The sequence below is a fragment of the Euleptes europaea genome, chromosome 19 (assembly GCF_029931775.1).
Source record: "Euleptes europaea isolate rEulEur1 chromosome 19, rEulEur1.hap1, whole genome shotgun sequence".
Taxonomy (NCBI): Eukaryota; Metazoa; Chordata; class Lepidosauria; order Squamata; family Sphaerodactylidae; genus Euleptes; species Euleptes europaea.
Window position 1 is genome coordinate 34702283 of NC_079330.1, and position 26601 is coordinate 34728883.

Consider the following 26601-nt stretch of genomic DNA (forward strand, 5'->3'; position numbering starts at 1 on the left):
ACTGCTTTTGTCAGTAGTCTTTTAGTATCCAAAAGTCACCTGGTGACTCCTGACACAAATTCTGTTTTTGTATCAGATGTGAACACTACAAACAGGTGGACAAGAGCTAATTGGTCACTAGTTGGCTAGAAGTCACTTATCATTTTATCACACACTCCAGAGCTGGTCTGGGGTAAGCAGTAATTTCTGACAGCAGCCAGGCAAATATAGGTTTCTACCCCTCTCGCCACTATGTCCTCTCATTGCTTGGTGAAGCAATCAAACAACTGCTTTTGCCCTGTGGACAGCTGGAGTAGACACACATACACGACAGTGAATTTGTCAGGTGTTCCTGTGCAGATAAGCGCTGTATGGGTCCGTTCTCTACTGACCAACAAGCAAAACATCCGAGGGTGACTGAAATGAATGGGAGCTATGCAAAACTCTGTGCAGTAGAGCTTCAAAATGGGATTGTGACCAGCAGCTTTACTTGTATGAACTGGTTCTAAGGCTTCTGTCTTTACTGGTAAAATAAATTCATCAATGTACCAACACACCTAGTTTTCTGATAGAAATACGCTCGATGTGGGGTTACCATTTCCATTCCCTTGTTGAGCTCTTTCTCCTTTTCCTGTGCAATATATTGAATCCTCCTCCAACTTTACACCACTGGCTGTTCCCAATGGAGGTGCACATCATGATGACATTACAACATGGATAAATGTGTCTCAGCATTTGGAGGAGGATCTACACAGGTATGCTGCTAGTTTCAGCATCATCCCCTTGCAGACAGCAAGTAATATGTAGTTTGGCCCTATGATGCATGTTATGGTTCATGACTTTATTGGCAAGATAAGTTGACATCCAAATGCCCTAACTGATCAATATGTGCAAGCAGGTTTTCCAAGAAGGGCTCTCTTATTTATTTCTCCCATGCTTTGGTGGAGATGCACAAGTATTATCAGGTAGGCTACCAAAAGATGCACCCATACAGGGAGGAGGGGACTGATCAGTATGCTGTTATAAACTACCTGGATTAATTGCCATGATTACTGTATCGTGCATCTTAAAAAATTAGAGTCATCCTCCTCATTTGTCTAACAGCCATAACAGCTGCTGTTCTAAACAACAGCAACGATACCTGCTGTGGCTCAGACACAAAGGACAGCAGTAAAGGCCGAACGTCAGCTTGGATTTCTGGCAGGGCTGAGAGAAAAATCACAGTGAATACTAATACATGATTCCTAAAAGTTTGTGAGAAATGGCAATGCCATCTACCCCCCCCCCCCACACACACACCAGTGTAAGTTACATTCCATGTGGGTATTAAAAATAAAACTCATACAAAGCAGAAGAAACAAAAAAAGAAAGAAAGAAAAATCAAAAACAGAAAAAGATATGGAGATTTTCTTTTTCAAAAATAGTCCAGTCAGCCAAAGGAGTCAGTAACAGCAGCCATTTTTTTTCAGTGGACACTGATATTAATGTATGGACCACCCAGGGTTTCTCTCTCTCATTAGCACTGTAGCAAACCCCGATTAATTTGTTATGCATCTTTAAGAACTAGTTGATAAAAATTATGTCTTGTGAAATCGGCAAATACTCTGCAAAGTGAAATAAGAACAGAAATTAATAGATTAAACTGAAAAGATAAGTTCCAGAACTTTTTAAAAAATGAAAAAAGGATAGGGAGCAATTGTGGTTGGTTTTTAAAAGCAAAATTCAAGCCTGAAGGAGGGGAGGGAAAGAGAATCTAAAATCAGCTCCTGAAAATGCTGAGTATTCTCCCTGTTGCTCAGCAAATGCGTGTTGCCAACTTCTCTGAGAGTTATTGTACAGATAACATTTTATTTATCTTAATAGTAGAAAAGAGCAAGAGTATCTGAAGAAGTGAGCTGTGGCTCACGAAAGCTCATACCCTGCCAGAAAATATTTTTGTTAGTCTTTAAGGTGCTACTGGACTCTTGCTCTTTTCTACTATTGCAGACAGACTAACACGGCTACCCACTGTGAATTATTTATCTTAATGTATCTTACATTTGTGTCCTGCTTCCTAACAGCATATAAAAATAAAAAAGCAGTTCATAATTCAGGCAGTCCAAGTGATAAAGTCACAATAGAAAACAATTCTGCATTAAAAAAACCCAGGCAAGAAATTAGTAGTACCGGTACTTCAAGATGAACACATACCGCATTTTTTGCTCCATAAGACGCACCTTTCCATAAGACACACCTAGTTTTTAGAGGAAAACAAGAAAAAATCTTGTTTTCCTCCTCTAAAAACTTGTCTTATGGAGCGAATGCCGGCTGGGCGCGTGCGCGTTGGGACGGCGCGAGCCAGCGTTCCCCACCCCGACGGCCAGCTGGGAGGTGGGTGGGGCGCACAGAGCCAGCTGGGGTGTGCGCGTTGGGACGGCGCGAGCCAGCGTTCCCCGCCCCGACGGCCAGCTGGGAGGTGGGTGGGGTGCACAGAGCCGGCTGGGGCGTGCGCGTCGGGACGGCGTGAGCCGGCGTTCCCCGCCCCGACGGCCAGCTGGGAGGCGGGCGGGGCCGCACAGAGCGAGCCGGTGCACGCGCCCAGCCGGCTCTGTTTCAAAAGAGTTTCCGGCTAAACATTAGGAAGAACTTTCTGACAGAGTGGTTCCTCAGTGGAACAGGCTTCCTCAGGAGGTGATGGGCTCTCCTTCTTTGGAGGTTTTTAAGCAGAGGCTAGATGGCCATCTGTCAGCAGTGCTGATTCTGTGAACTTAGGCAGATCATGAAAGAGAGGGCAGGAAAGGTTGTGTCGGTGTTCGGCTCTCATAGCCCTTTCTTGCATGTCCAGGGTAATGCTGATTGCCACTTTGGGGTCAGGAAGCAATTATCCTCCAGGCCAGATTGGCCAAGGATCCTGGAGGCTTTTTGTTGTCATCTTCTGGGCATGGAGTAGGGGTCACTGGGGGTGTTTGTGTGGGGGTAGTTGTGAATTTTCTGCATTGTGCAGGGGATTAGACTAGATGACCCTGGTGGTCCATTCCAACTCTATGATTTATGATTCTATGAATAGCTCTCCTGGGACAGAGAAGCTAGCACCATCTTCTGGAAACAATCTGGCAGGAAGGAGCAGAAGCTCTGCAAAGCAGTGCTCATGGGTTGTCAGATGGTCCAGAAGGAGATTGTGGTTGATAATATTGAAAACTCATGAGAGGCCCAGGAAAATCAAAGTGATATCACTCCTCTCTGTCACCAGGTGATGCCACTCCTCTCTGTCACTAGCATGCCCAAGGCTGTTTCTATTCCCAAACAAGGGACAGATGAAAACAGGACTCAATCTGAAGCTGAACTCAAACCACAGACTCCCTCACTTTGACCCAGGGTTGCCAGCCCTGGGAAATACCTGGAGATTTTGGGGGTGGAGTCTGAGGAGGGTGGGGTTTGGAAAGAGGAAAGACTTCAATGCCATACAGTCCAGTTGCCAAAGCAGCCATTTTCTCCAGGTGAACTGATCTTTATCAGCTGGAGATCAGTTGTAATAGCAGGAGATTTTCAGCCATCACCTGGAGGTTGGCAACCTTACCTTGTCCTTAGAGGCAGGTAATTCCCTAAATCAAATAGGCCCAGGAATGGTTTCTTCAGGAGTGGCCACACAGTGGCCTCTTTAAAATGCCCAGGAACCACCCCTCAAAGAGGTCCTTGCTGGAAGCCTCTATCTTTACAGATGTAAGCTGCTATGGGAAATGATTTTTGGAAAAGTGGGATATAAACCTAATAAACAAGCCTGGCTTTTGCTAGTCTTTCACAGCAAGTTAATATCATACATGCCTTGGTAAAATTCAGGTCTGACTACTGTAACATGTTCTACATGGTGCTACCTTTGAAAATGGTTCAGAAGCTTCAACTGCTTCCAAACCCAGTGGCCAATGCATTTACAGAGATTGGCTGCAAAAAGCACGTTACTTCCATCTTGTGCCAATTACATTGGCTTCAAGTGTGCTTCTGGGCCCAACACAAAGTGCTGGTGTTAACCTTCAAGACCCTAAATGTTTTGGGATCAAGGTACCTGGTGAACTGCCTCCAGCCGCAGGTGCTGGCTCACACTCTACGCTTGGCTGAGAAAGCCTTATTGCAGGGAACCCCCCCCCCCCACTGGAGAAATCTGTTTGGTGGAAACTCATGTAAGGGCTTCCTGGCAGCTGCCCGGGCCCTTTGGAGCTCCTCCCTCCCCTCAAAACAGCAGATGGTTCCTTCTCTAGAGGGCTTCTGGCATCAGTTAGAGCCTTTTGTATTCCAGAAGGTCCTTCATAGGTAAATCTGTCCCCTGTGCATTTTAAGTTTTTAATGGCTGCTGCCTATTTTAACAGGTTTGTGTGGATTTTAATATTGTAAGCCATTGCGAGTATTTATTTAACAGAAAAGAGGGGTGGTCTGATAAATAAAAGTCAGGCACTGAGAAAGAAGGAGCATAGGTAACCAGGCTGCTCTAAAGCAGGGCTTCTTAAACCTTTTCCACTCACGACTCCTTTTCACCCGAGAAACTTTTACATGACCCCGGGTATATAAAATAGGTACACAAATCAAACATTTACTGATAATAAATCATAAAGAAATTTATTTTAAAACAATTCTTTTACTGTTGCCAAATTTTTTGCAATCCCCACATTCAGTTATGTGACGCCATATGGGGTTGTGACCCACAGTTTAAGAAGCTTTGCTCTAAAGGACCTTGTCCGCATCCACAGCTATCAAGAACTGAAACCCATCCAAGCAGTTTGTGATGAGAGGCAAGGAAGGATACCTCGCGCTCACACATCGCGTCAACCTCAGAGAAGTCAGCTGGCAAGGACATCAGAGATTGTATCCACAAAGTGCTTGGCAAACATGTCACAGTGAGGGACATCATAAAGGAAGCAAAACGACCACCATTTTTAAAAACCTCTTTTCTCCCCCTCATCCCATATAAAGAAAACACACAATAGAACAGGTGGACTGTGCCATTGTTTCACCTGACAAGAGTAAATATCACATTACCATGCAGTGTCAACTGGTCTTTTCATGTGGTTTGAAAGCAAACCGACTCAAAACTGAACAGCCTCTGCTGAGAAAGAGCCCTGAGAAACACCCCCCCCAACTGACATTAAAACATAATGACAAGAGTGGGTCCCCTCAGGAAGGGGAGCTTAATAGTGGCACACTTCATTATTTTCATGCAAGGGGGACAAAAAATTGCCGTGTGGTTAGCTGGCTTCTACCATCTCATTTTAGCACAGACATCAGAACTATATTTAGGTTGTGTGACACATCTGTGCTGTAATAAGAACTGACATCAGGCCTGCACTATAATGAACCTCCTGACACATAGTAATGAGGGTTAAGAAAGTGAAGTCCTATCAATCCCAGGCTTTTGAGGTACAGATAAGACACACATCCCAATGACTGCTCTTTCCAGCAACTATTTCTGTAGGTCCTGGGGAGCCCCAGTGCTGACCAGGCAGGATCGTAAGTTTCTCAGCTGCACAGATCTGCTTATGGGACAGGACTGTGGGCAGCAATCTCTGGGACTGCCCAAAAGCATGATAGTAAATCTGACCAGATACAGGATGAAATTACTGTCCAGCTGCATATAGAATACACACATCCAAATGAGCTTCTTACTTTACATCCAAAGCTGCCTTTGAAGTCTGTTCTGAAGACAGAAGAAGATTGCTGGGTACAGTAGAAATCTCGAAGGGTTCTGTGGCCCCCTTCTATCTTCAATGCCCCACTATAAATTACAAGCCTATTTCTCTTCTAGGCAAACAATAATTATGTGCAAAGAGCTGTAAAGATCCAGCAAGATGATAACAGCATGCAGGGAAACTAGGCTTTCCAACTGGGATGGACCATAGCCCGTGCCGCCAAGCACTCAAAATGACCGTCAGCTTCATTGGAATTGACACTGAGCATTTTGTCTCACTAGGGCAGTGGTTCCCAACCTTTTTTTGACCAGGGACCACTAGGACTTTTTTGTTCGGTGCAGGGACCCCAAGGTTCAAAATAAAAATTCCGAGAATTTGAAAATAAACTTTAATCATAACTGTTAGTTAAACATTAAACTTAGAATAATATTTGAATATATATTTTTATAATAGAGAACTTTTAATTGAAAATATTAATTTATTATGGGTTTATAACTTTGTTTCACGGACCTTAATTTAGTTCTCGCGGACCCCTGGGGGTCCACGGACCCCCGGTTGGGAACCAGTGCACTAGGGGCTTTCTTATGCTTGCTGTTTATGCAATGTCTACCACCAGGTTAAATTAGCTTCTATTTCATAGCCTTAGAAGCAGGCGTCAGTTACTTTCAGTTAAACTCATGTGATCAAGCAAACTAAAAACCACCCGTTGGTGGTGGCTGCCAGGAACTATCTGATTTTCATCCTATCCAAGGAGCTCAGGGCAGCAGACTTGATACTTTCCTTCTCCATTTTGATCATCACAACAACCCTGTCAGGTAAGTTAAATGTAGCAAAGACTGGCCCCAGGTCAGTCAGGAATGTTCATGGCAGAGTAAGGATCTTAACTCTGCTCTTCCCAATCCTAGTCTGACTCTCTAACCACTACACCAGGGGTCCCCAATCTTTTTCAGTCTGTGGGCACCTTTGGTATTTTGACACAGGGTTGTGGCTTCCACAGAAAGCAGAGCCAACCACAAAATGGCTGCCATGGAAGTGAGTTTATAGATAACTCTGACAGTAGGTCTTCAACATTTCAGGGGAAAGTTCTGTTTAATGAGATGTGTTTGCAAATTAACATATTGTTTACAGTATTTTCTGCCATATACACAGTATAAGTTTACATTTTGAGCTAGTTTAGAAACTCTCATCTTGCAGAATTTGTGTTTATTTTGCAGGCATCGAACAGCCAATCATGTTTGGTCAGAATAAAGTCCCACTGTGTTTTTTAGAATAACACTCTGCTATCTGCACATGTAAAGTACTTTATGTGAAGCCACTGTCTGCATTATACCATAAACATCAAAAACGCAAAAAGCTGCACTCAGCCCCCACCCACTTTCTAGCAACACATGGCAGGTGCGTGAAAGGTGGCAGCAGGCACCACGGCACCCACAAGCACCACGCTGGGGACTACTGGTGGACTCTCAACTACAGGAAAATGCAGGAGCAAACACAATGCACCAAAAAACAAAACAAAACAAAACAAAAAAATCCCTAAAAGTTACTGAGGAGATGAAAGAGATGAAATTGTCCATCTGCTTCCCATGTTGCCCTAAGACTGGGCTAAACTGTTGCATCATTTAAACTGACACACTGTATGAAAGTTCAGACTTCCTGGAGTCACCTTTTCACAGGGAAAGGAGTGAGAAGAGGGCCTTAATTCTTGCTTTCTCTTCTTTTACAGATGCTTCGTAGGAGAATGGATGGAATGGCTAGGGTTGGCAGACCCCGCCGGGGGCAGAGGATCCCCCGCCTTGGGCCTCCTCCCTCCAGTTCTGTCCAGCTGGCTGGAGGGAGTCTTACCATGCTTCAAATGAGGCCTAGGCCTCAACATCACTGGCAAAATCACAACAGTGATGTCAAGGGAGACACGCTGTTATTTGAGCAAAACTCTATGGTAAAAACAGCTCCTATCATAGAATTTTTGCCCAAAATATCAGAGTGTCTCCCTCAAAATTGCCGACATAATGATGTAACTTTTGGATGTGATATTGCATCAGCGTTGGCCTCCCTCAGCAGCTGGATTTCCCCCATTCCCCGCCAGTTGCCGGGGGGGGGGGGCTTAGCAACACTAGGAATGGCCTCAATATGGAAAGGTGAGATCTTTGAGATCTTTTCCTCCCCCAAACTAGGTTTCCAGCCTAGCCACATTTCAACAGATTTCTGCATACACAGCAACAAACTGCGCATGCAGATCAAAAGATTAATTGCTACACGATGTGGCTGTCCAAGTGACTTGGGTAGGTTAGCAGGCTAAACTCCCATCATAGACTTCCACATCTCACAGTAAATGTTCAGTTGTGTTATATATGTGGCAGCTGAAGCTGGCAGCCACCACGGTTAGAATGGAACATGAAGGGTTTTATTACTGTAAGCTGAGGGATCTTTATACAGCAGTATCAAAAGGTATGGGAGTACCTTTTCTGCATCTACAGGTGTAAAAGCTTGTAAGCTTTTAAAGATACACAGAACTCTTGGTCAGGCACAATGAAAAGGATGCCAGTCCTCAGCAACTCAGAGAGTCAAAGTTACTTCCAGATGGCAAGTGTGGCCACCAAACATAAATGGAAGAACCACACCCAGTGGCTGACTATTCAGGCTTCCCTTTATGAAAACAGATTCTGAAAAAAGAATCATCGCATGCCCACACGCCATATTACCTATAGCCTACATTTGCAGGGCAAGATGAACTAAAGGCTGGAGATGGCAAGTAACTTGCCCAAGGCCACACAGGCATTTTGCACAGGCAATTTCCCATTGATGCCTTAACCATAAAGCGGCCATCTTTGCTTTTATTTCACTGCAATTTTTTGAACAATGTGACTAAATGTTATGTACTCAAAAGGTTCATCAGGGGGTATTTTCCTTGGTTTTCTAACATGGCGTGGAAAATCTCATAGGAGAACTTAGCCTAAAAATCTCCAAAGGAAAATAGCCAAGTGAGTAAACTGCTACTGGCTTAGAAGACATATAATGTGGAGATTCACCCAGATTGATTCAGTTCAAAGGCAAAACAGGGCTATAGGAGCCTCCCACCAATCCAAAGCACAAGTGTCAGGAGCCAAATTGAGCGTCTTGTGTAAATGCATGCATTTAACTTCCAATTGCTCCTTCTTCTGGCAAAAATCTGTTTGGAAAGGGGATAGTTTTCAGTGATGAAGAAGCATGTTTTCCTGCTACAACCCTATTCCCACTCCCAATGTCTTTTCCATGCAGCAGGATTCCAAATGCATGTTCACTCTTACAAATATACATCTGGAATTGAGAAAGGAAATGCAGCAGAAAAATGAAGGGAAGGGAGGGGTTAAGCACTCCCTGCTCCTTCCCAACTATACCTCTGATGAAAACCCATTCACAAAGTGTTTTTTTCTTTATATAAACAGCAACTGTACAAATAGATTTCTTTACATGTCATGTTCAGATTGGCCCTAAGTAGTAAAGTCAGAAATTGCATCGGGCCTACATGGCTAAGAAAAGATCTCTCCCATTGTAACCGTGGAAACTGCCCTGGAAAACCCTTCTTATGAATACCTAGTTTGACTGGCAAAAATCCTAATTGCCACTGGCTTACAGTTGTTGGAACCTCTCTCTCTGGAGGGATGCCTTTCATTTTGGCTGGCATGAAGCACAGGAGGCTCTAAGGCCATTTCAGCATGTTATTTTAAAAATCTGCCTTAGGTTGCTATCCCCAGAGAATCCAGGAATGGAGCACTAGACCACACGGAAATAAGGGGAATACGTGAAGAAGAGAACCTGAAGTTGCCTCTGCTCCAAGGGTCCCTAAACACCAGGGAAAGGACCAACTCTTTGGTGTTAGTCCAAATCACTGCCTCCAATTTGCCTTTTGGGAGGAACCTGGGGATGCCTTTTAAAAATTCTGTTTGTGCAAATTGCTAGAGTAGCTTCAGACTCCCTCCCACTCCCTGGGTCTCCTTCTAAATCTCAGACAGTGAGCAAGAGAGAGAAATGTGTCTAGTCTTTAGTGTATGTGCACACAAAAACACCATGTAGGGGGCAATCTGGATAGGACTGGGTCCAGGGTTTGTTTGTTTTTTGAGAGGGGGGGGCAGGGAAAGAGTCTTCCGGTGTGCTTCCAATTAAGCACGTAGCTTCATTGTATGCATACGTTCACACACACTCCTGGAGGAGGAAGCAGAGAATGCCATTTTCCACAAACCTTTAAGCCTTGATGGCATCCTCCAACATGAAATAGGAGAGTGCCCAAGAGGGCATGTAAGGGTATGTACAGCAGCGGTTCCCAACATGGTGCCTGTAGGTGCCATGGTGCCCACGAACACCTTTTCTGGTGCCTGCCAAGTGTTTTCAGGAAGTGGGTGGGAAAGGTAGGGCTTTTGCCCAGCAGAGCTTCTAATTGATTATTGGAGATTTCACTGGCTGTCCAGAGTCGGCTGCCCAGAGGGTCTGGGAGCGGCCCACCACTGCCTAGACGGGAAACACCCCACCTGCAGCCTAGAGAGGCATTGGGGCCAGCTGCCGCGCAAGGGCCAAAGGAAGTACCGTTTAGTGGGCCTGCCGGGAGGCTTGGCTCAGGAAACCTGGCCTGAGGAGGCCATCGGACAGGTTCCCTTGCCAGCAACGAGACTGGAAGAGAGGGAAGGAAGGAGGTGGGAGCGGGCCCACAACAAGCCAGGGGGAGCCCAGGACCGGGCAACAGGGCCATTTGGAGGGAGGGGGAGGGGCTCCATCCAGCTGTTTTGAAGAGTGATAGTGTGGGGGCTTGCTTTTAGACAGGACAGAGAAATGAAGGCCTAATGTTTTTTAAGGATACCACACAACCTCATGGAGGATAGGTCAATCAATTGGTTGCCAGGTCCCTCTTCGCCACCGACAGGAGGGTTTTGGGGCGGAGCCTGAAGAGGGCAGGGTTTGGGGAGGGGAGGGACTACAATGCCATACAGTCCAATTGCCAAAGCGGCCATTTTCTCCAGGTGAACTGATCTCTATCGGCTGGAGATCAGTTGTAATAGCAGGAGAGCTCCAGCTACTACCTGGAGGTTGGCAACCCTATCAATCAATGGCTGTTGGCCACAATGACTCGATAAAAGCCTCTGTGCTCAGAGGGAGCATTCTTCTGAGTGACAGTGGCTGGGGATGACAGCAGGGAAAAAGCCTTCTGGTCTTTTTGAGGGGTTCCTGGAAGCCTCTAGCAGGCCATCATTGGAAACAGGATATGGAGCCAGGTGGACTCACGACCTGATCCAGCATGGCTCTTATGTTCTGTGACAGCTGGGCAACGTTTGCAAAACACTGGAGCAATGACTGTTAGAAATCACTCTCAGCAGGCAACATCACAAATGCTCAAGAGTGTGGCCAGTCCTCACAGAATGAGGATAAAAGTATTTTTGAACTCTGCTGGCTTACTCAAGAACAAGAACAAGTCTCCTAGTAGGTTGATTTTCCATTTTTTCTACAGGGTTTTATGATGGTTTAACTTGGATTTTTAATTAACCTGAGCAAGATTCTCTTTTTTTCAGCCTTCTCCTTGTAAGCAATTACAGAATAGACAGCAAGGGGGTGTAATCACTTGCTTGCAGCACACAGTAATGAATTTAACACACAGTGTAATGCCTTCCTGGGTGGGGAAGCCAGATGGGCCGATGCTATCAGAAGTCACAAGCACACCAGTCAGAAATTGGCTTCACAGGCCTCTCCAGAAACCCAGAGCAAAAAGAGTGAAAGAAAGAAAACTTCTCTGCATGTAAGCCTGAAGTGTGGCTGGTGTAGAACAGCACAGGGCATTTGGTTTCCATGACTGCCTGTTGACAACGGCAGAGATGAAATGGAAAGGAGTTGCTCATTACCAGCAGGAAGGGATATTTAAAAGCCAGCCAGCCTCGCATTTCAAAACCTCGGGAGTTTGCAAAGTGACGACCAGCGAGATGAAACTTGGGAGTGAATGCAGATCACTCAATGCAGCTGGGCTGGCAGCTGCGCAAAAAGGGGGGCCAATGGGGAGGAGGAACAAACAAGCAGAAAGCATTAGGGCTGAAGCCGCTCTCTGTGGAATGCTACAGACAGGGAAAGGGGAGGGGAGAGAGAGAGCTCCTAGCGCATATTCCATAGAGACAGAAGTAATATGGACAATAGTTACACTTAATTTTAAAAAATGCTGTTTTCAAATAACCAGTACCAATTAACACTCAAAATGGACAATTATTTTCTTCCTATTCTTCCCATTGTTTTACATTACAAATGTTCCTGCAAAGAATAAAGCTTGTGTGTAGACCATGAACAGACGGAACTGGTCATCACCAGAGGTCCTCTTTTTAGAGACTTTACTGCCTCAGTTAAAGTTATGGAAGCAGTTGTTTTGTTCTTTGGCTTTAGCAAGTATCTGCTCTCTTTGCCAGTATCTACTAAACAACTTTTTTTTGGCTTTGTAATACCAGTTAACAAAATTTCACATACCTGGGAACTGATAACTGTAACTGGGGGCAAATCCAGGGTATCCTCGGCCATAGGTTGCAACAAAATTCGGGTAACCTTTAACACAGAAGATTTAAAAAAAGACAGAGAAAAGAAGATTTAAATTTTGGCTCTTAAGCCACATGCAAATTATTCCAACAATATGTAAAAAAGAAACTTGACTTTTGCACTAAGCATTAAAAGAAAATAGTTTATTCTTCCTGCATACAACTATTGATAATAGTACACCATACTCAAAATGCTTCACACTCACCATGTCAAAATAATCTTTTACAGCAACCTTGCAAGGCCGACCAGTATTAAACCAGTTTAAGCTCACAGCACTTGAGAGAATGAGGGGGCTACTGCACTGAGTTTTGCAACGTGTTTTTAAAGCATCTCGCTACATTTTATTGCCTCGTGATCGCACTTTCCCCTCCCCGTTTCATGTTGAAACTATTTCTGAACCTGTTTTTCTCCATCTTTTGCCAAAACCCTTATAACCCGGTGTTTACCTTTTCTCCGCTTTCATAGCGCTTAGCTGTGGGTGCGATCATGCCCGTTTTGGAAACTATCTCAGCCACCTTTCCCTTGTTCCCTTGCGGCTCTTGCATCACGACTCCTCCCCCTACTTTTCCCCCTACTTCCTTGCAGACGAGCTAGTGCCTTCCTCCCCCCCCAACCATACCCCCTGCCCAATCCTTTCGCATGCTTCCACATAAGCATTCAGCAGGGTTTACTCCAAAGTAAGGAATTTCAAGGAGAAAGCGCCTTCCTCCCCCCCAACCATTCCCCGCGAAAGACCTTCTTCATGGTCCTGGCTTCTAGAGAAGCCGGTGCTTTCCTTCCCCCCCAACCATACCCTCACCCGCCCGCCCAATCCTTATGCATGCTTCCACAAGAGTAAGCGTTCAGCAGGCTTACTCAAAAGTAGGAAGTTCCAAGGGAAAAGCACCTTCCTTCACCCCCTCCCCAACTTCCCCAGGGAGTGGGCTCGAGTGCTATGTTTTCCTATGCATCTTTCCATTAATGCACAGGAGGTTTCACCTTGGATTTGCTGCTCTCTAGATGCACATTTTCCCCATCCGAATTCCCAAAACTCAACAATAAGCTACTATTATGTAGAGTTTTGAGAATTCGGGTGGGGAAAATGTGCATCTACAGAGCAGCAAATCCAAGGGAAAACCTCCCGTGCATAAATGGCCTTAATGAGGGCTGGACCTATGCTGGATGGGGTGGGGGTGGGGGCTGTTTACTACGCACACGCCCCCTGCTCCAAGGTTCGTGTTAACAGTTTTAAGTGCGAAGTGACAAGCAACGTCTTGGAAACGGACCCAAAAACTGGCCAGGGGAGACGAGTGTGGGGAGAAAATCATGAAATACGATTTGAGACTTGGGACTGAAGACGGCATTTTGCAGGGGACTACACTAAGTGCGGTAATGGCCTGAGTTGGGTGTTTGAAAGATCTTTGGTTCATACCTTGCCTCTGTCACAAACTCACTAGGTGACCTTTGGTAACCTACACTCTCCCATCTGCTACACAAGGATAGCACTGGCCTACATTACAAGGTTGTTGCAAAGGCTGCAACAAGCTAATGTATGTGAAGTGGTCTGAACAATGACAGTGCTACATAAATGCTTATACTTCTTATCCTATTGCATGTGGGAAGTCGAGGCTGAGAAATGGAGGCTTGCCTAAGGCCAGCGATCACATTGGTCTGAACCTGATTTGCAGTTCACCTTCTTAGCCACTGTGGCATCCTACCTGTAGGCAAAGTTTCATTGACATACTGAAGGAAAAACCATTTGCCTCAGTGTGGTTTTCTTTGATCGTTTCTCCTCGAGACTGGCTACTCATAATTAAAATGAGCTCTAGCCCTTCCAGTCCAAGGACTTGCCTACTTTTTCAGCGTGGAAGAATAAATGCCAAATGCTAAAGCTAAGCACATAATACAGGTTTGCTCTGACATTTAGAGAGCTTACAACAAATGTACTTTGCTTCAGAACTATTGACAATTGGAGATTAAGGTACTAGTAATGCTTCATCCCGAGAGTGTGAAGGACAACTGTTAATGCATCTGAGAGTCAGGGGCAGCCGGACCAAGCAGCTGGGGAGACTTGGGAGATTTTAAGTTTGCAGGCTACTAAAATTCAGCACAGCTACCAGTTACTTTTTCATGCAGTACGGTCAGACACATCTGAAACGATGTCCCAGGGTCTTTGGCTTCCTGACAGTGGAACTAGATCTCACAAGGGAAATGCAGGGGTCCTAATCTCATACCTTCCTGGTGCTGTTGGGGATACTAACAGGGGACAATCAGCAGATGCAGGAAGGGTAAAGCGCCTCTCTCATACCTCCTCCCTGCGTTCCTGATCAGGGATGCTGAGACCTTCAATGGGCCCACAAAGATTCCCCGACACCAAAATCATATGAAAACAAGTAACATAAATTGTCTGGCTCCACGCCCCCCCCCCCAAACTGGCAGCCTTGTTCCTACTGGCACAGCAACCAAGATCGAGAACATGCATTTGCTAAGATCATTTCAAATTCCACCCAAGTCCAAATTCGAGCATTTTCATGGAAAAGGTCATGGTGGCCCTGGGAAGAGCCTGATCTAGCATTTGTTCAATTTTAGATAACATAACTCTTTGTAGTGCTTTGAGAGCTTGCAGTGTGAATTTCCTGGAAAGATGGCTTTGGAACCTTTGTTAGTAGTGTTTCAGTATCCAAAATTCACCCTAGTGACTCCTGACACAAGAAGTCTATTTTAGTATTAGATGTGAACACCACAAAAAGGTGGACGAGAGCTGATAGTAATGTGGCCAGAAATGTCATAAGAGTTTAATCACATGATTCCAAGCTCTCCTTGGGTAAGTGGCAATTTAATTCACAAGACAAATATGGGTCTCCACTCCTCTCTCCATTATGTCATCTCATGGTGTGGTAGAGTGATCAGAAAACTGCTTTGCCCTGTGGCCAGCTGAAGGACACCCACCAACCCACCCAGAATTTGCCAGGCCCTCTTGAGCAGGTAAGGACTTTGTGGATCAGTTCTAAGTTTTTTTTGTTTGTTTCTGCCAACAAGTTGTAGCCAACTTATGGCGACCTTGTAGTGTTTTCAAGGCAAGAGATGCTCAGAGGTTGTTTGCCATTGCTTGCTCTGCGTAGCAACCCTGGCCTTCCTTGGTGGTCTCCCATCCAAGTACTAACCAGGGCTGATCCTGTTCAGCTTCTGAGATCTGGCGAGAATGGGCTGTCCTGGGCTATCCAGGTCAGTTCATTCTAAGTCTTTTGTTAACAAAAAGCAAAATGCCCAAGGCTGATTAAAATGAATGGGAGTCATGCAGAAAATATGTATAGAAGAGCTTCCAAGTGGATTGGGGTGGCATTTGTTGTGCTGATTTTAAGTGCTTTTGATGACTTATAAGTTTTTTTGTCTTAACTGAGTTGATGCTGATTGTTTAACTATTTATTTATTTAAAACATTTTAATGCTGTCTTTCTACGCAATCAGGGTCCCCAAGGTGGCATACATAAAAACATTTAAACTTATAAAATAATAAAATAAAACAAATTAACAATACCAGAACCAGGGAGGAGGGCCAAAACCGGTTACTGGGGGTATGCCAAACAAACCAAAAAAGTCTTCACCCACTGGTGGAGGACATCAATAGAAGGAGACAAATGAATCTCTGGGGAGTAAGTTTCAAATTTTGTACCACAATCGAGAGAGCCCTGTCCCAGGTTGCCTCCCATCTAGCCTCAGATGGCGGGGGCAACTGAAGCAGGGCCTCTAAAAATGACTGGTAAGTTTGGTTCCAGGCCACACAGAGCTTTCAGGGTCAATACCAGCACCTTGAATTGAACCTGGAACAATTGGAAGCCAGTGTAGATGGAACAAGACTGGAATGATATGGTCCCTAATTAGATTTTAATGCTTTGTGTCTCCACAATGGAGAGGAGTAAGCAATAGGTGTCCCCCCAGGGTCTGGTTCATAAAATCACCAGCTGAGATCTTAAGAGTTGTGATGGGTAGCTGAGAGGAAGGGTTCAGAGAGACACCTGGAGGGAGTCTTATCTGGTCACCGCTTGTGGTGCACAAGGCTCCCGGAGCTACAGGGACGATCCTGGAAGAGCCTGGAAGAGCCTTCTGCAGCCAGAACAACCACACTGATCAGCTGGGTTGGGTGCTGGGGGTTGGTGGCAGAGTGAGCATGCTTGTACACTAGATTGTTAATAAAAAGTGGTAGCACAGTTGCTGTTGTTCATAGCATGGAAGTCGGTTTTGTCATGCTCTTAGCCCCTGATCTCAATGAAAACATCAGGGAAACATTGCCAAGACAATATTGCCATCCTTTATGTGCATCTAACGTCTAGCTGGCCTGGGAATAGTGTGTTGTTCTGGGAGGCCAACTTCAAAAATGCTATCCTAAACAGAACTAGAAACAAGCAACCAAAATTATCAAAAGGTTGGAGCATCTTTTCCCTGAGGAAAGGCTAAAACAGTGGGTTCTATTTAAATTTATAGCTAGTGAGAAACAGGAAATAGATTGTGGGATGAACCCGACTTGGGGACCAGGTCCCCATTTGGCCATGAAGCTCACTTTAGGGTGAATTTAGGTCCATCTCAGCCCAACCCGCCTCACAGGGTTGTTATAAGGATAACACGGTGAAGGGGATAATCTTGTACTGCCACCCTCTGCTTCTTAAAGGAAGAGTGCGATGAAAATAGGATTGTTTAGGGAAAAGAGACAACCTAGGGAGGTGGGCTTGCAGAGGTTTAAAGTGGTCAGAGAACTCCAGCAATTACACATTTTCATAAAATACAATTTGTGCTGTGATTCAAACTTCCAGTAACTGAACTAGAACCGAGACCTTCTGTGCCCATGAAAATTTACTTTTTGAGTCAGGCAAGAGTAAATTACCTGCCCCTAGAGAAACTGTGTGTTGGTGGAAGTCACTATTCTGACCATTCTTCTTGATTGAAAGGAGACCAGCCAAGAGCAGAATCTCATGCAGATTAATAAATCCCCACTAGGAGCAATGCTGCCTAATGTAGTATCATTTCCTTGGCTTTCAAATTATATTCATTTGCCCAAAGCTATTGTGTTGCAGTGCAACTGGCTCAATCCTTTGCTAAACATCGCCTGCCCTTCCATTTCAGGTGAGATTTAGATGTCCATATTGTTTTCTATTAATCATCATTTAGAACTGGAACATTAAACGCTTGGATGAATTTTGATTACTAATTATGAAGGGATGGATCTGAGTGTGCAACACAAAGGCAGCCCTGGGAATACAAGGTGCTGCAGCCTTAAATGCAGGCAATGATCCATTTGTCTCCTCAACATGCACTTCACTCTGCCTGGAAATTCACCGAATCATGCAGAGGTACATTTTGCAAATGTTTCTTTCGAGTAAGAGTGATTAAATGCCCTTCCATCTAAGACAGCATCCACCATGACAGAAAAATTCATGACAAAGTGCCATTTTGAATCAGACACTATTTTGTTCCTTAATAAGGCCGCCTTTCAGGGTCAGCGGGGTAATGAGTTTGTCACACTGAATTTGAGGTGGTCTTTTCTAACAATTAAAGGTTGGACTGAGTAATGATACAATCATATTGAATGTAAAGAGATGGATTATATGACTTGTGTTCCAAGGACAATCCACCAGCCAGTTCATACATTCAGGTTCTCTGGGACCTGAAGCTCTATTGTAAGTGACACCCCCACATATAACACGTCCAGATTCCCATGAAAGTACAATTTGGGGATGTACTGCTTGTCTTCCACTCAGGAATGGCCACAAATTGTGGAAGGCCATGGACACGATGCCAACCATTAAGCATGCTGGCAAGGAGTAGGTGGCAATGCCTCTCTTTTGTGGACTTTTGCACTGGCAGAGCTAAACAAAGCACAAAAGATTTGAGCTTTACTCCATCTGGGCACCTTTGGGAAAGGTGCAGCTCGGTGGTAGAGCATCTACATTGCATGCAGACGGTCCCACATTCAGTCTCTGGCATCCCCACTGGAAGGGATCAGGTACAGTGGGTGATGTAAAAGACCTCCAACCTGAGGCCCTGAAGAGCCACTGCTAGCCAAAGAAGACAAGACTGACCTCAAGAGGCCAATGTCCTGACTCAATAGAAGGCAGCTTCCTGTGTTTGTTTGAGCCCTAGCTTGAAATAGGACATTATCCCCAGTGGCAAGGTGCTTGGTGTGGCACTCTCTCATTCCTGGTGGGACTGAATAGGCCAAGCATCTCTGGTTGATAGTGGGCCCTCTGTGTGCCCCTGTCATGCTGGCCCTGAACTTGGGCTCTGCTTCCACTCATCTTTGGACCTGGATCCAGGAGTTTCTTGACAGGGATGGCAAGGGAGATTCTGGGTTGTTGTTGTTTTGGTTTGTATTTTTGAACTAGATGACTGTTGGTTTTTCCTGTGTGTAGACTTTTCCAAGATGAAAAATCATGATCCATGAGATGTGCAAATTCATTGGGGACAAAAAATCAACATGAGAAAAATAACAGTGAGATCCACTATCAAGGCCAAGCGAGATGTTACAAGCAAAGGTGTGTAATGTGTCCCTGATGGCCCTTTGAAATGAGAAAAGTCAGTTCAAAAGGGGTGATCAAAATTGAAGAAAGTGGGAGGGGGGTATGTGCTTTATCCTTTCCCTGCTCTAAATTTCTCCTCTCCGTGTGGCTTTCCTTCCCTGCAGTGTCCTAGATCTGTGATGTTCCTTGCCAACTGAAAACGTCTGGGAAAGGGAAAGAAGGCTGCTTGGGGAGGTGGTTTTAGGTAGGCATAAAGCAGGCAGGACAAGATTCATACATGTCAGCTTGCTCAAGCAGCTTTTCCTGCCCTTTTCCTTAAAAAAGGCTGCCAAGGTGCCTCACGCATTACCCTTTCACTGGGGTCCAGTGCAGATTGTGCAAATTACAGTCCCCACCTGTAAAAAGGATTGCAGGACTTTATCTGTTGCAAAGTTTCAACATTGGGAGATAACTAAAGGTAAAGGTCCCCTGTGCAAGCACCGGGTCATTTCTGACCCATGGGGTGACGTCACATCCTGACGTTTCCAAGGCAGACTTTGTTTGCGGGGTGGTTTGTCAGTGCCTTCCCCAGTCATCTTCCCTTTACCCCCAGCAAGCTGGGTACTCATTTCACCGACCTCGGAAGGATGGAAGGCTGAGTCAACCTTGAGCCGGCTACCTGAAACCAACTTCCGTCGGGATCGAACTCAGGTTGTGAGCAGAGCTTTTGACTGCAGTACTGCAGCTTAACACTCTGCGCCACGGGGCTCCTGGGAGATAACTAGAAGGGGGAAAAACCTTGGCCAAATTCAAAATCTACAAAACTTGGGGCAATTTAAAAGCAGACAAGAAAGACTTGAAGGCAATCTAGCAGGATCAGCTAACACAAAACAGACACCTGTGTCACACACACCCCACCCCTTGCTCCCCACTGTCTTGAAACTGCATCATTTCCAACAACAAAGACAAAATATACAGCTGACCGGATCGTGGTTCTCATCCATATATCCCATCACAGAATATTTCTCGAGGTCAGGCAGATGAAATCATAAATTTATAATACAACATTACTTCAATTTTCCTCTTCATTTGCCGCTGTGATGCCCAGCTCTGCTCTAACGAGTCCGAGCCTGATGTGAACGGGGGGAAATTGGCTGGCTGAATATCAATAGCACATTAACACCATGCCCATGTGGATGCTTCATCAAGCCAAATTATGGGCAGGCCAGCCTAGCCGCCATTTCCCATTTAGCCGCCATTCTTGCCTTGCAATGGGTACTGAGCAATTTATTTGCTTCAGTACTTCTGGCGAATGATCAATCTTGCAGTAATTATCTCTTGTCACTAAACTGAAAAATCAAGGCTTTGCCTCAATTACCTCCCTTGAAGAGAGAACTTCCTACCCGTGAAAGTACAGACCTAAATCAACAATCAAACATGCTATGCACAGCACAACTTCTTCCCCACTCCTTCTCCCTCACAAGTCAGGGACAGTGGGGGCAAAACAATCCTGCTCTTCCAAGTCTCTTGCAAAGGATTCATGAATGGCCGAAAAGGTCTTCACCCTGCCAGGGAAGCCAGGCAGAAATGCTGCAGATTTTCATTCCAACATGGGTCTGGAGCTGCTGCTGGCACTGATCCCTGGAACACAGGGGGCACTGACCACCACCTGGAGATCTTAATCTTAAGATGCTTTCCTTGTAGAGTCTTACAGGTGACCTTCACCATCTGCAGTGCTAAACCCTGAAGAGACACAAGCACCCAACAAGAAGCAGGGAACTACCCTTCAGAAAACTAAACATCTGAGGATGCAACTAGACAGGATGCTGGAGATCTGTGATCTGTCTGGTCCCCGGTCACCTTGGATTTTTTAAAAAGCATCTGCAGGAAGAAGGGGGGAGGATTTGCACTGGCACCAGGGACAGGAGGAGCTCAGCCCTTTCCCCCATGCAGTTCCCTAGGAAAGAAACTGTTCCCAAGCTGCCTGTTGGCACAAGGAGGGGCAGTAACAAAGGGGAAGCACACACCCCCCACTTTCCCCTCATCCAGGTATATGCTGCATCTTCATCAACTGGAGAACTGCCAGAATTCAGAGTGTGAACTTGAACGCTCCTTCTACCTGGGACATGAAAAGTAACTCTTCCCTAGATGCACCTTATCCTTCAACAACTCTGCTGAGCGCTGGCTCAGTTTATGGAGGAAAGAATAATTTGCTTGTATTGATTTTGAAATCAAGGCTTGGAAGCCTGAGATGGTCAGGTTCCCTGAAACTTAATAGATCAGTTAGTGTTCCTTCCCTCTTGCCAGAAAGCTATTTCCCAGAGTAAGGAATGCTTACTGTCCGCCTCTGTACTCAGAGAGAATTCCAGTGACTTCAGTGGGACTCCCAAGTAAATATGCTAGCACATCCAATGGTGCAGTTGAGACACCACACCAAATCATGGTTTGCATCGACTTCATTTTACAACCCGAGCCCTGATTTGAGCTTCAGTACCTACAACAGGCAACACGTGGTTTACAGCTGCTTGCCAGCTTTCCTCCCAACACACAACTTTCTAAGTTCCTTCTTTTGCTCCTGTATTCCTGGCTCAGCTGTCTGCAGAGGTAGCAGTAGCCATGGCTTTTCTTTTCAGGCTATGCCAAGCCCTGTTTAGCACAATCCATTTTAAGCCACCAGCATGAGTCACAGGTAAGGATCAGCCACTATCCTCACACTCCCTTTCTCCTCTTTTGCACAGCTAGAAAACTGAATATTGTTGTTTGGTCCAAATCACCATATACAGTTTGTTCTCTGGCTCCCAAACCAGGATTTCAAAAATACAATTTAAGAAGACAGAATTCAGAGAGGGGCTGTGGCTCAGTGGTAGAGCTTCTGCTCTGCAAGCCGAAGGTCCTAGGTTCAACCAGTGGTATTACCAGTAAAAAGGGATCCAGTAGTAAGTGATGTAAAAGCCCCCATGCCGCCGCCAGTCTGACACAGTGAAAGGCAGCTTCATGTGTATGTGTGTGTGACCAAATGACAAACTTTCGTTTGCTGCAGGAGCATTTAATTTTCTAGATATGCAGGGAAGGAGGGACGAAGTGGACATTCTGAAGACATTCTCCAGCTTTTTCCTATGAATATGAGTCAGGGAATCACACCGTTGTTTCTGATTCTTGTATGCCAACCACTCACAAACCATGTCGATTTAGCTATCGTGCCCAAACCATTATTAAGCTTCCTTAACCATGATGATTTAATTGGGCCACAGTGTGGATACACCATTCGCATGGCCATCTTCTCCACAAGGTGAAATTGGAACACTTTGCAGACAATGTGGAAACATTTCTTGGGCAAAATGTCACTATATATTCTACTTTCTTTTAACATAGCACCATAAAATGGAAACCACCATACTCATCATGGCAAAGATGCTGAATGCAGTCTCATGTTGTCTTCCACCCACCTATCTAAAAAGAAACTATTTGCACTGGGACCTTCCGAAAAACAAACTCAGGGCCATTTCACACATGATACAGAAACCAACATGGGTTTTACACCAAAGCTCAAACTGTTACCAGCAAACTGGAATTTGTTTGTAATGAGAATCTCAGGGGTGGAAGGAGAGAGCATGAGAGCCCAATAATTAACTCTGGCCTGTTTCTGATGTCTGAATGCAGCCTGGATGTGCAGACAGCTGCAAGTAATCCATGCACTTTAATAAGTACACCTATGAGATGCCTGAGTTTGCCATATTCACATGATACATTTTTAGCTGTACAGTTGAAACAACTGAAATTAGGCAATATACCAAGTGACTTGTGTGTGCACGAGATATCTGAAGTTGACTGGGGTGCCTGGGCTGGTTTTTAATGGACTCTCACAGCAACAGGCCTTTGCCATCTTGGAGGCAGCAGTTCCTCTAGAAGGATGACTTTCTTTGAAGGGCACCAGCCTCTTTTATGCATGAATGCAGCCTATCTAGATTGAACGTGTGCACTAATGCAGAGCCATGGTCTGGTTCCTACAGCAGTATTAAAAAGTCACAGAGAGACTTCCTGGAATTAGACTTTCCCATCAAGTAGTATTTCAGCGGTCTGAAGATATAAATTTTACTGGCTGCATTTTTGTAGCTTGGAGGAAAGGGAGCTGACTTTGGAGCTTCAGGCGCTGTACTTATGAAGATCATAGCTAAAATGTTTGCCACTGCACAGGGCCTAATCAAAGGAAGAATAGCCTTGGGTTGGGCAGGAGGTGACATATACTTCAAGGAGAGGATGTGGGTGCACTGGTCAAAGAATGTCATTTTCAAGTTGCCTCATCACCTTTTTGGTCACTTCTATTTTGGCATTCTACAGTGCCCTGCAATGCTGGAAGAGCTGTCAAAAATCACAGTGGGAATTTCAGTGAGGTAGGATTCTACAGAGTGGGAAACTAGTGGACATCCAAATACTTCCGGTTATATTAAACGTCTTGCAGAGTTTAAAACCAGGCATATTCACCCCTGCAAAATGGCTGCCACACCTGGGGCCAATGTATACATGCTGTATCAAAGTGGAGATTCATAACATGGGAACAAAATCTAGGAATTAGGATAACCGCTTGACCTGAGCCAAGATCCTTTAGGCACCAACCCACAGGGTGCAAATGGTTGGTTACTGAGGGAAGCATAGGCACTGGGGGTGGGAGGGCAAGGCTGATGAACTAACTTCTTTTGATGCAAGTTCCCCTTTCTTTTTAGAAGCAAACTGCAACCACGTTTTGTACCAACAATCTGGCTTCTGGAATGATTTCTAACGAAGTGAACATGTAAAATTTTTAATCAGAGTGGATCATCTATACCACTTCCTGAAAGGCAATGCTGGGATCCATTTCTGCTTTTGAATTTAGCTGGTTTATAAAATCATTTCTGACCAAGTTGCATGGACAAGCTATTGGAAGGCTGCAGAGTACAGTGGTTAGAGCATTCAACTAGGAGCAAGTTTAAATCTTTATTCCTGCCACGAAGTTCAGAGGGTGACCTTGCATCACTCACTCTTCTTCCGCCTCATCTCTCAAAGTGCAGTTTAGAAGACAGAATGGAGAAGGAACAATCTCTGTATGTTTTCCTGAGCTCCTTGTACGAAGGGCAGATATGGTAGATAGATACTAATAATCCAATTGGTTTGACTAATGCAAAACATTTTGCCATAATAGTCTCAGAGGGTCCCTCCCTCCCAAACATCTGAAGAAGATAATCTCTAAATCTGGAGGAAAGCAGCAAAGCTTTCAAGGGATTTAATCCCCATTTATTTTCTTACTAACAGTCAACCAAAGGTCTTTGGGATCCTGGCTAAAGTATCAGTCTGCATCAGCCTCCCCATGCTAATTTTGCTTGATGAGTTAATTACACCCTTCTTCTGTTCATGAGTGGGAATTCCACTGCTGTGCAGCTGACGGGTTAGGAATGGAAGATTTTGATTGCATGCTGAGAATCTGCTGACAGCCTCGACCTTGAAGCGGACGTTACAGGCAACTAGGGAGACATGTACGTAATGGACCAGACAGGCTTGGACTTCTCTTGGCAGTTTCATAATGATGCCACCACAACCGCTACCCGGAGCTTGGTCAGGGGTGCAGGGGGTAAGGAAAGAGTTGGAGCAGATAATTAAGCATCTGGCCTTCATCATGAATCAATCACTCATTCAGAGCAAGTCAGGATTATTTAAAATCTAATAAAATCACATTAGGATTCACCCTGCAAAAAGCCAGTGGAACGGAACCAATTTGGATCTCCTACTGAATCTGTGCACTCCTCCAGCACTAACAGGCACCTGTGCGGCAAAAAAAGATTTGCCAAAACTCATACATGTCACTTCCTTTCAACTGTGGGAGGTGCCTGTCTGCAGTTTCCATAATCAGCTAAATTTTAATGTCTAAAAAGATCTTTTTCCAAGAGTTAATCCAAGCAAAGTTGTGTCAAATCATGCCCCAGGGTTAAATCTGTGTTTCTGATTAATGGGGGTGGGCTCATCATCCTTTCCTACTGCTTACCATCAATATATGTGACAGGACAATGGTGGAGTTAAGTTCTGGTAGCTGAAGCAGAGTGGCCATTGGACTTAGTGGGAAAGTTCCTAGGGGGACGCCGCCCTGGAGAGCCCCTGACAGCCGGGAGCAGGCTGAGCCAAGCTCCAGCAGCTCTGCCAGTGCAGCAGGAGTCACTTTGCAGCAGCAGTGATCAGTGCCAGTTCACCAGTTCCTTCCTGTCGTACCACTGGTGGAGGTAATGGGTGAGCCAATGACCACAGCCAGCACTGCTGGTTGGGTCTCCGCTGAGTGGCCCTTGAACTGTTGGCACTACCTGTTTGTCTTGTTCCTGGGGCATTTAAACTTCCCAGTAAGCCCCTGTCTGGTAGAAATTGAGTAACCTAGATGTCCTCATTTCACATGCTGCTGTAGGATAGCTGGCCATGGCTACTTGGCTGGGAACCAGTGCCTGTTCTTTAGGAAAACAGTGATGCTTACCTGTAACTGTTATTCATCGAGTGGTCCTCCTTGCAGGCACACATGAGAACTGCGCATGCGCAGCCGGCCTGCACATGCGCAGTTCCCATGTGGGACTGCAAGGAGGCCACGAAGATGAACAAAAGGAATGAAGGAAACGAGGACCCAGAGAAGCCTGAGCTATTTTCTGACTTCACTGGCAGGTGGGGCTCTGGCCGTGTCTATGAAAGGTGTCTTCGGAACTGGCCAAGGAGAACTCCAAGCTAAGGGCCTGCAGGTCATTTCATCGTGCTCTGAATGGGCAAGGTCAAATACCCCCCCCCCAATAAAAACCAAAGTAAAAAATAAATAAAACAAATATCAAACTAAGTGATTGGATTTGGGACTAATGAAACAATATTTTTCATTTCTGGGGCAGAACCCTGAATGCTTTCAGCCAGACTCTGTAATTGAGCCATTGGGGAGGGATGAGCATTGAAAGTGGATGAATGGGAAATTTAAGGACTTTCAAAGAACCTTTTGTTGAATGTTTATTAGCAAGTTCAGCGTTGTCTTGTGAGAATTCTAGATAGTCAAACCAAGATCATGGAAAGGTAAGTGTGACATGGTATGGATATCTGTCTAATACTCCTGTTGTAGGTATGGGTAACATCCATTATAAATATTTATATGGAGGGCAGACCCTAACCTGAGATGTAATGGAGCCAAACTGATCACATACATCAATGTGTTTGACTATTGTGTTTTGTGCAGGGGCTCTTCAGGAAAAAAGCACATTTTGGCAGAAGACTAAAACTTTACCAATTAAAAAAATTCCTTTAGAAGGAATTTTCCACATTCAAAAGATAAAGAAAATCTAGTGGATCAGATATATAAGTAAGTCTAATTTTGTTGTAAGAAGTCTGCCTAAACCCATTGGTTACAACCCAGCCCATCAATACTGCTTTGTATGCAGAAGGACCCAAGGTCCTGGTAGCAAGGCAGGGAAACAACCTCTCTGCCTGAGATCCTGGAGAGCCTCTGTCAAATACAGTAAGGCTGGATGGAACAATGAATTGACTTTACTACAGGTCATCTTCATATAACCAGACCATTATGGAGGGAGTGAGGATGACTACTCAGTGTGAGAACTCTCAATAAGCTGAGTGCAAGCCTGCAGGTCTGAAAACTGTGAGCACTGCAGTGCACACCTAGGCTGAAGAACTACAGTAGAGAAGACAGCATCTTTGGACTCTGGACTAATGAAAAACAGTAATTTCACAGCACTTCTTTATACAAAACAAAGGCCAGCAATTCAGGATAGTAGAATCAATTGAATATTTCTGGGAAATAGAAAAAAAGGCCCTCTAGCAGTGTTTGTGTGTATACACACACACACACACAGACGCACATATATATCAGGTGCCAGGTTATATAGGAAAAGCAACTAAGCAGAAACAAAGGAGGGCCAATTATAACTAAGATGACCTACCACACAAATAGAATTTCACCATTAAATA

At 45.0% G+C, this 26601-nt stretch overlaps 1 protein-coding gene across 17 annotated transcripts in view; it reads right to left on the reverse strand.

The window, feature by feature from the left end:
* Window positions 1–26601, reverse strand: part of MSI2 (musashi RNA binding protein 2) — a 565100-nt gene that overhangs the window by 86992 nt on the left and 451507 nt on the right. For 16 of the 17 annotated variants that reach the window (XM_056864848.1, XM_056864864.1, XM_056864857.1 and 13 more), the window contains exon 10: window positions 12102–12176. In XM_056864848.1, the coding sequence (XP_056720826.1) occupies window positions 12102–12176 (75 nt within the window). Of the gene's footprint in view, window positions 1–1374; window positions 1584–12101; window positions 12177–26601 lie in introns of those variants that run through there. The other variant, XM_056864865.1, reaches the window with a different exon arrangement.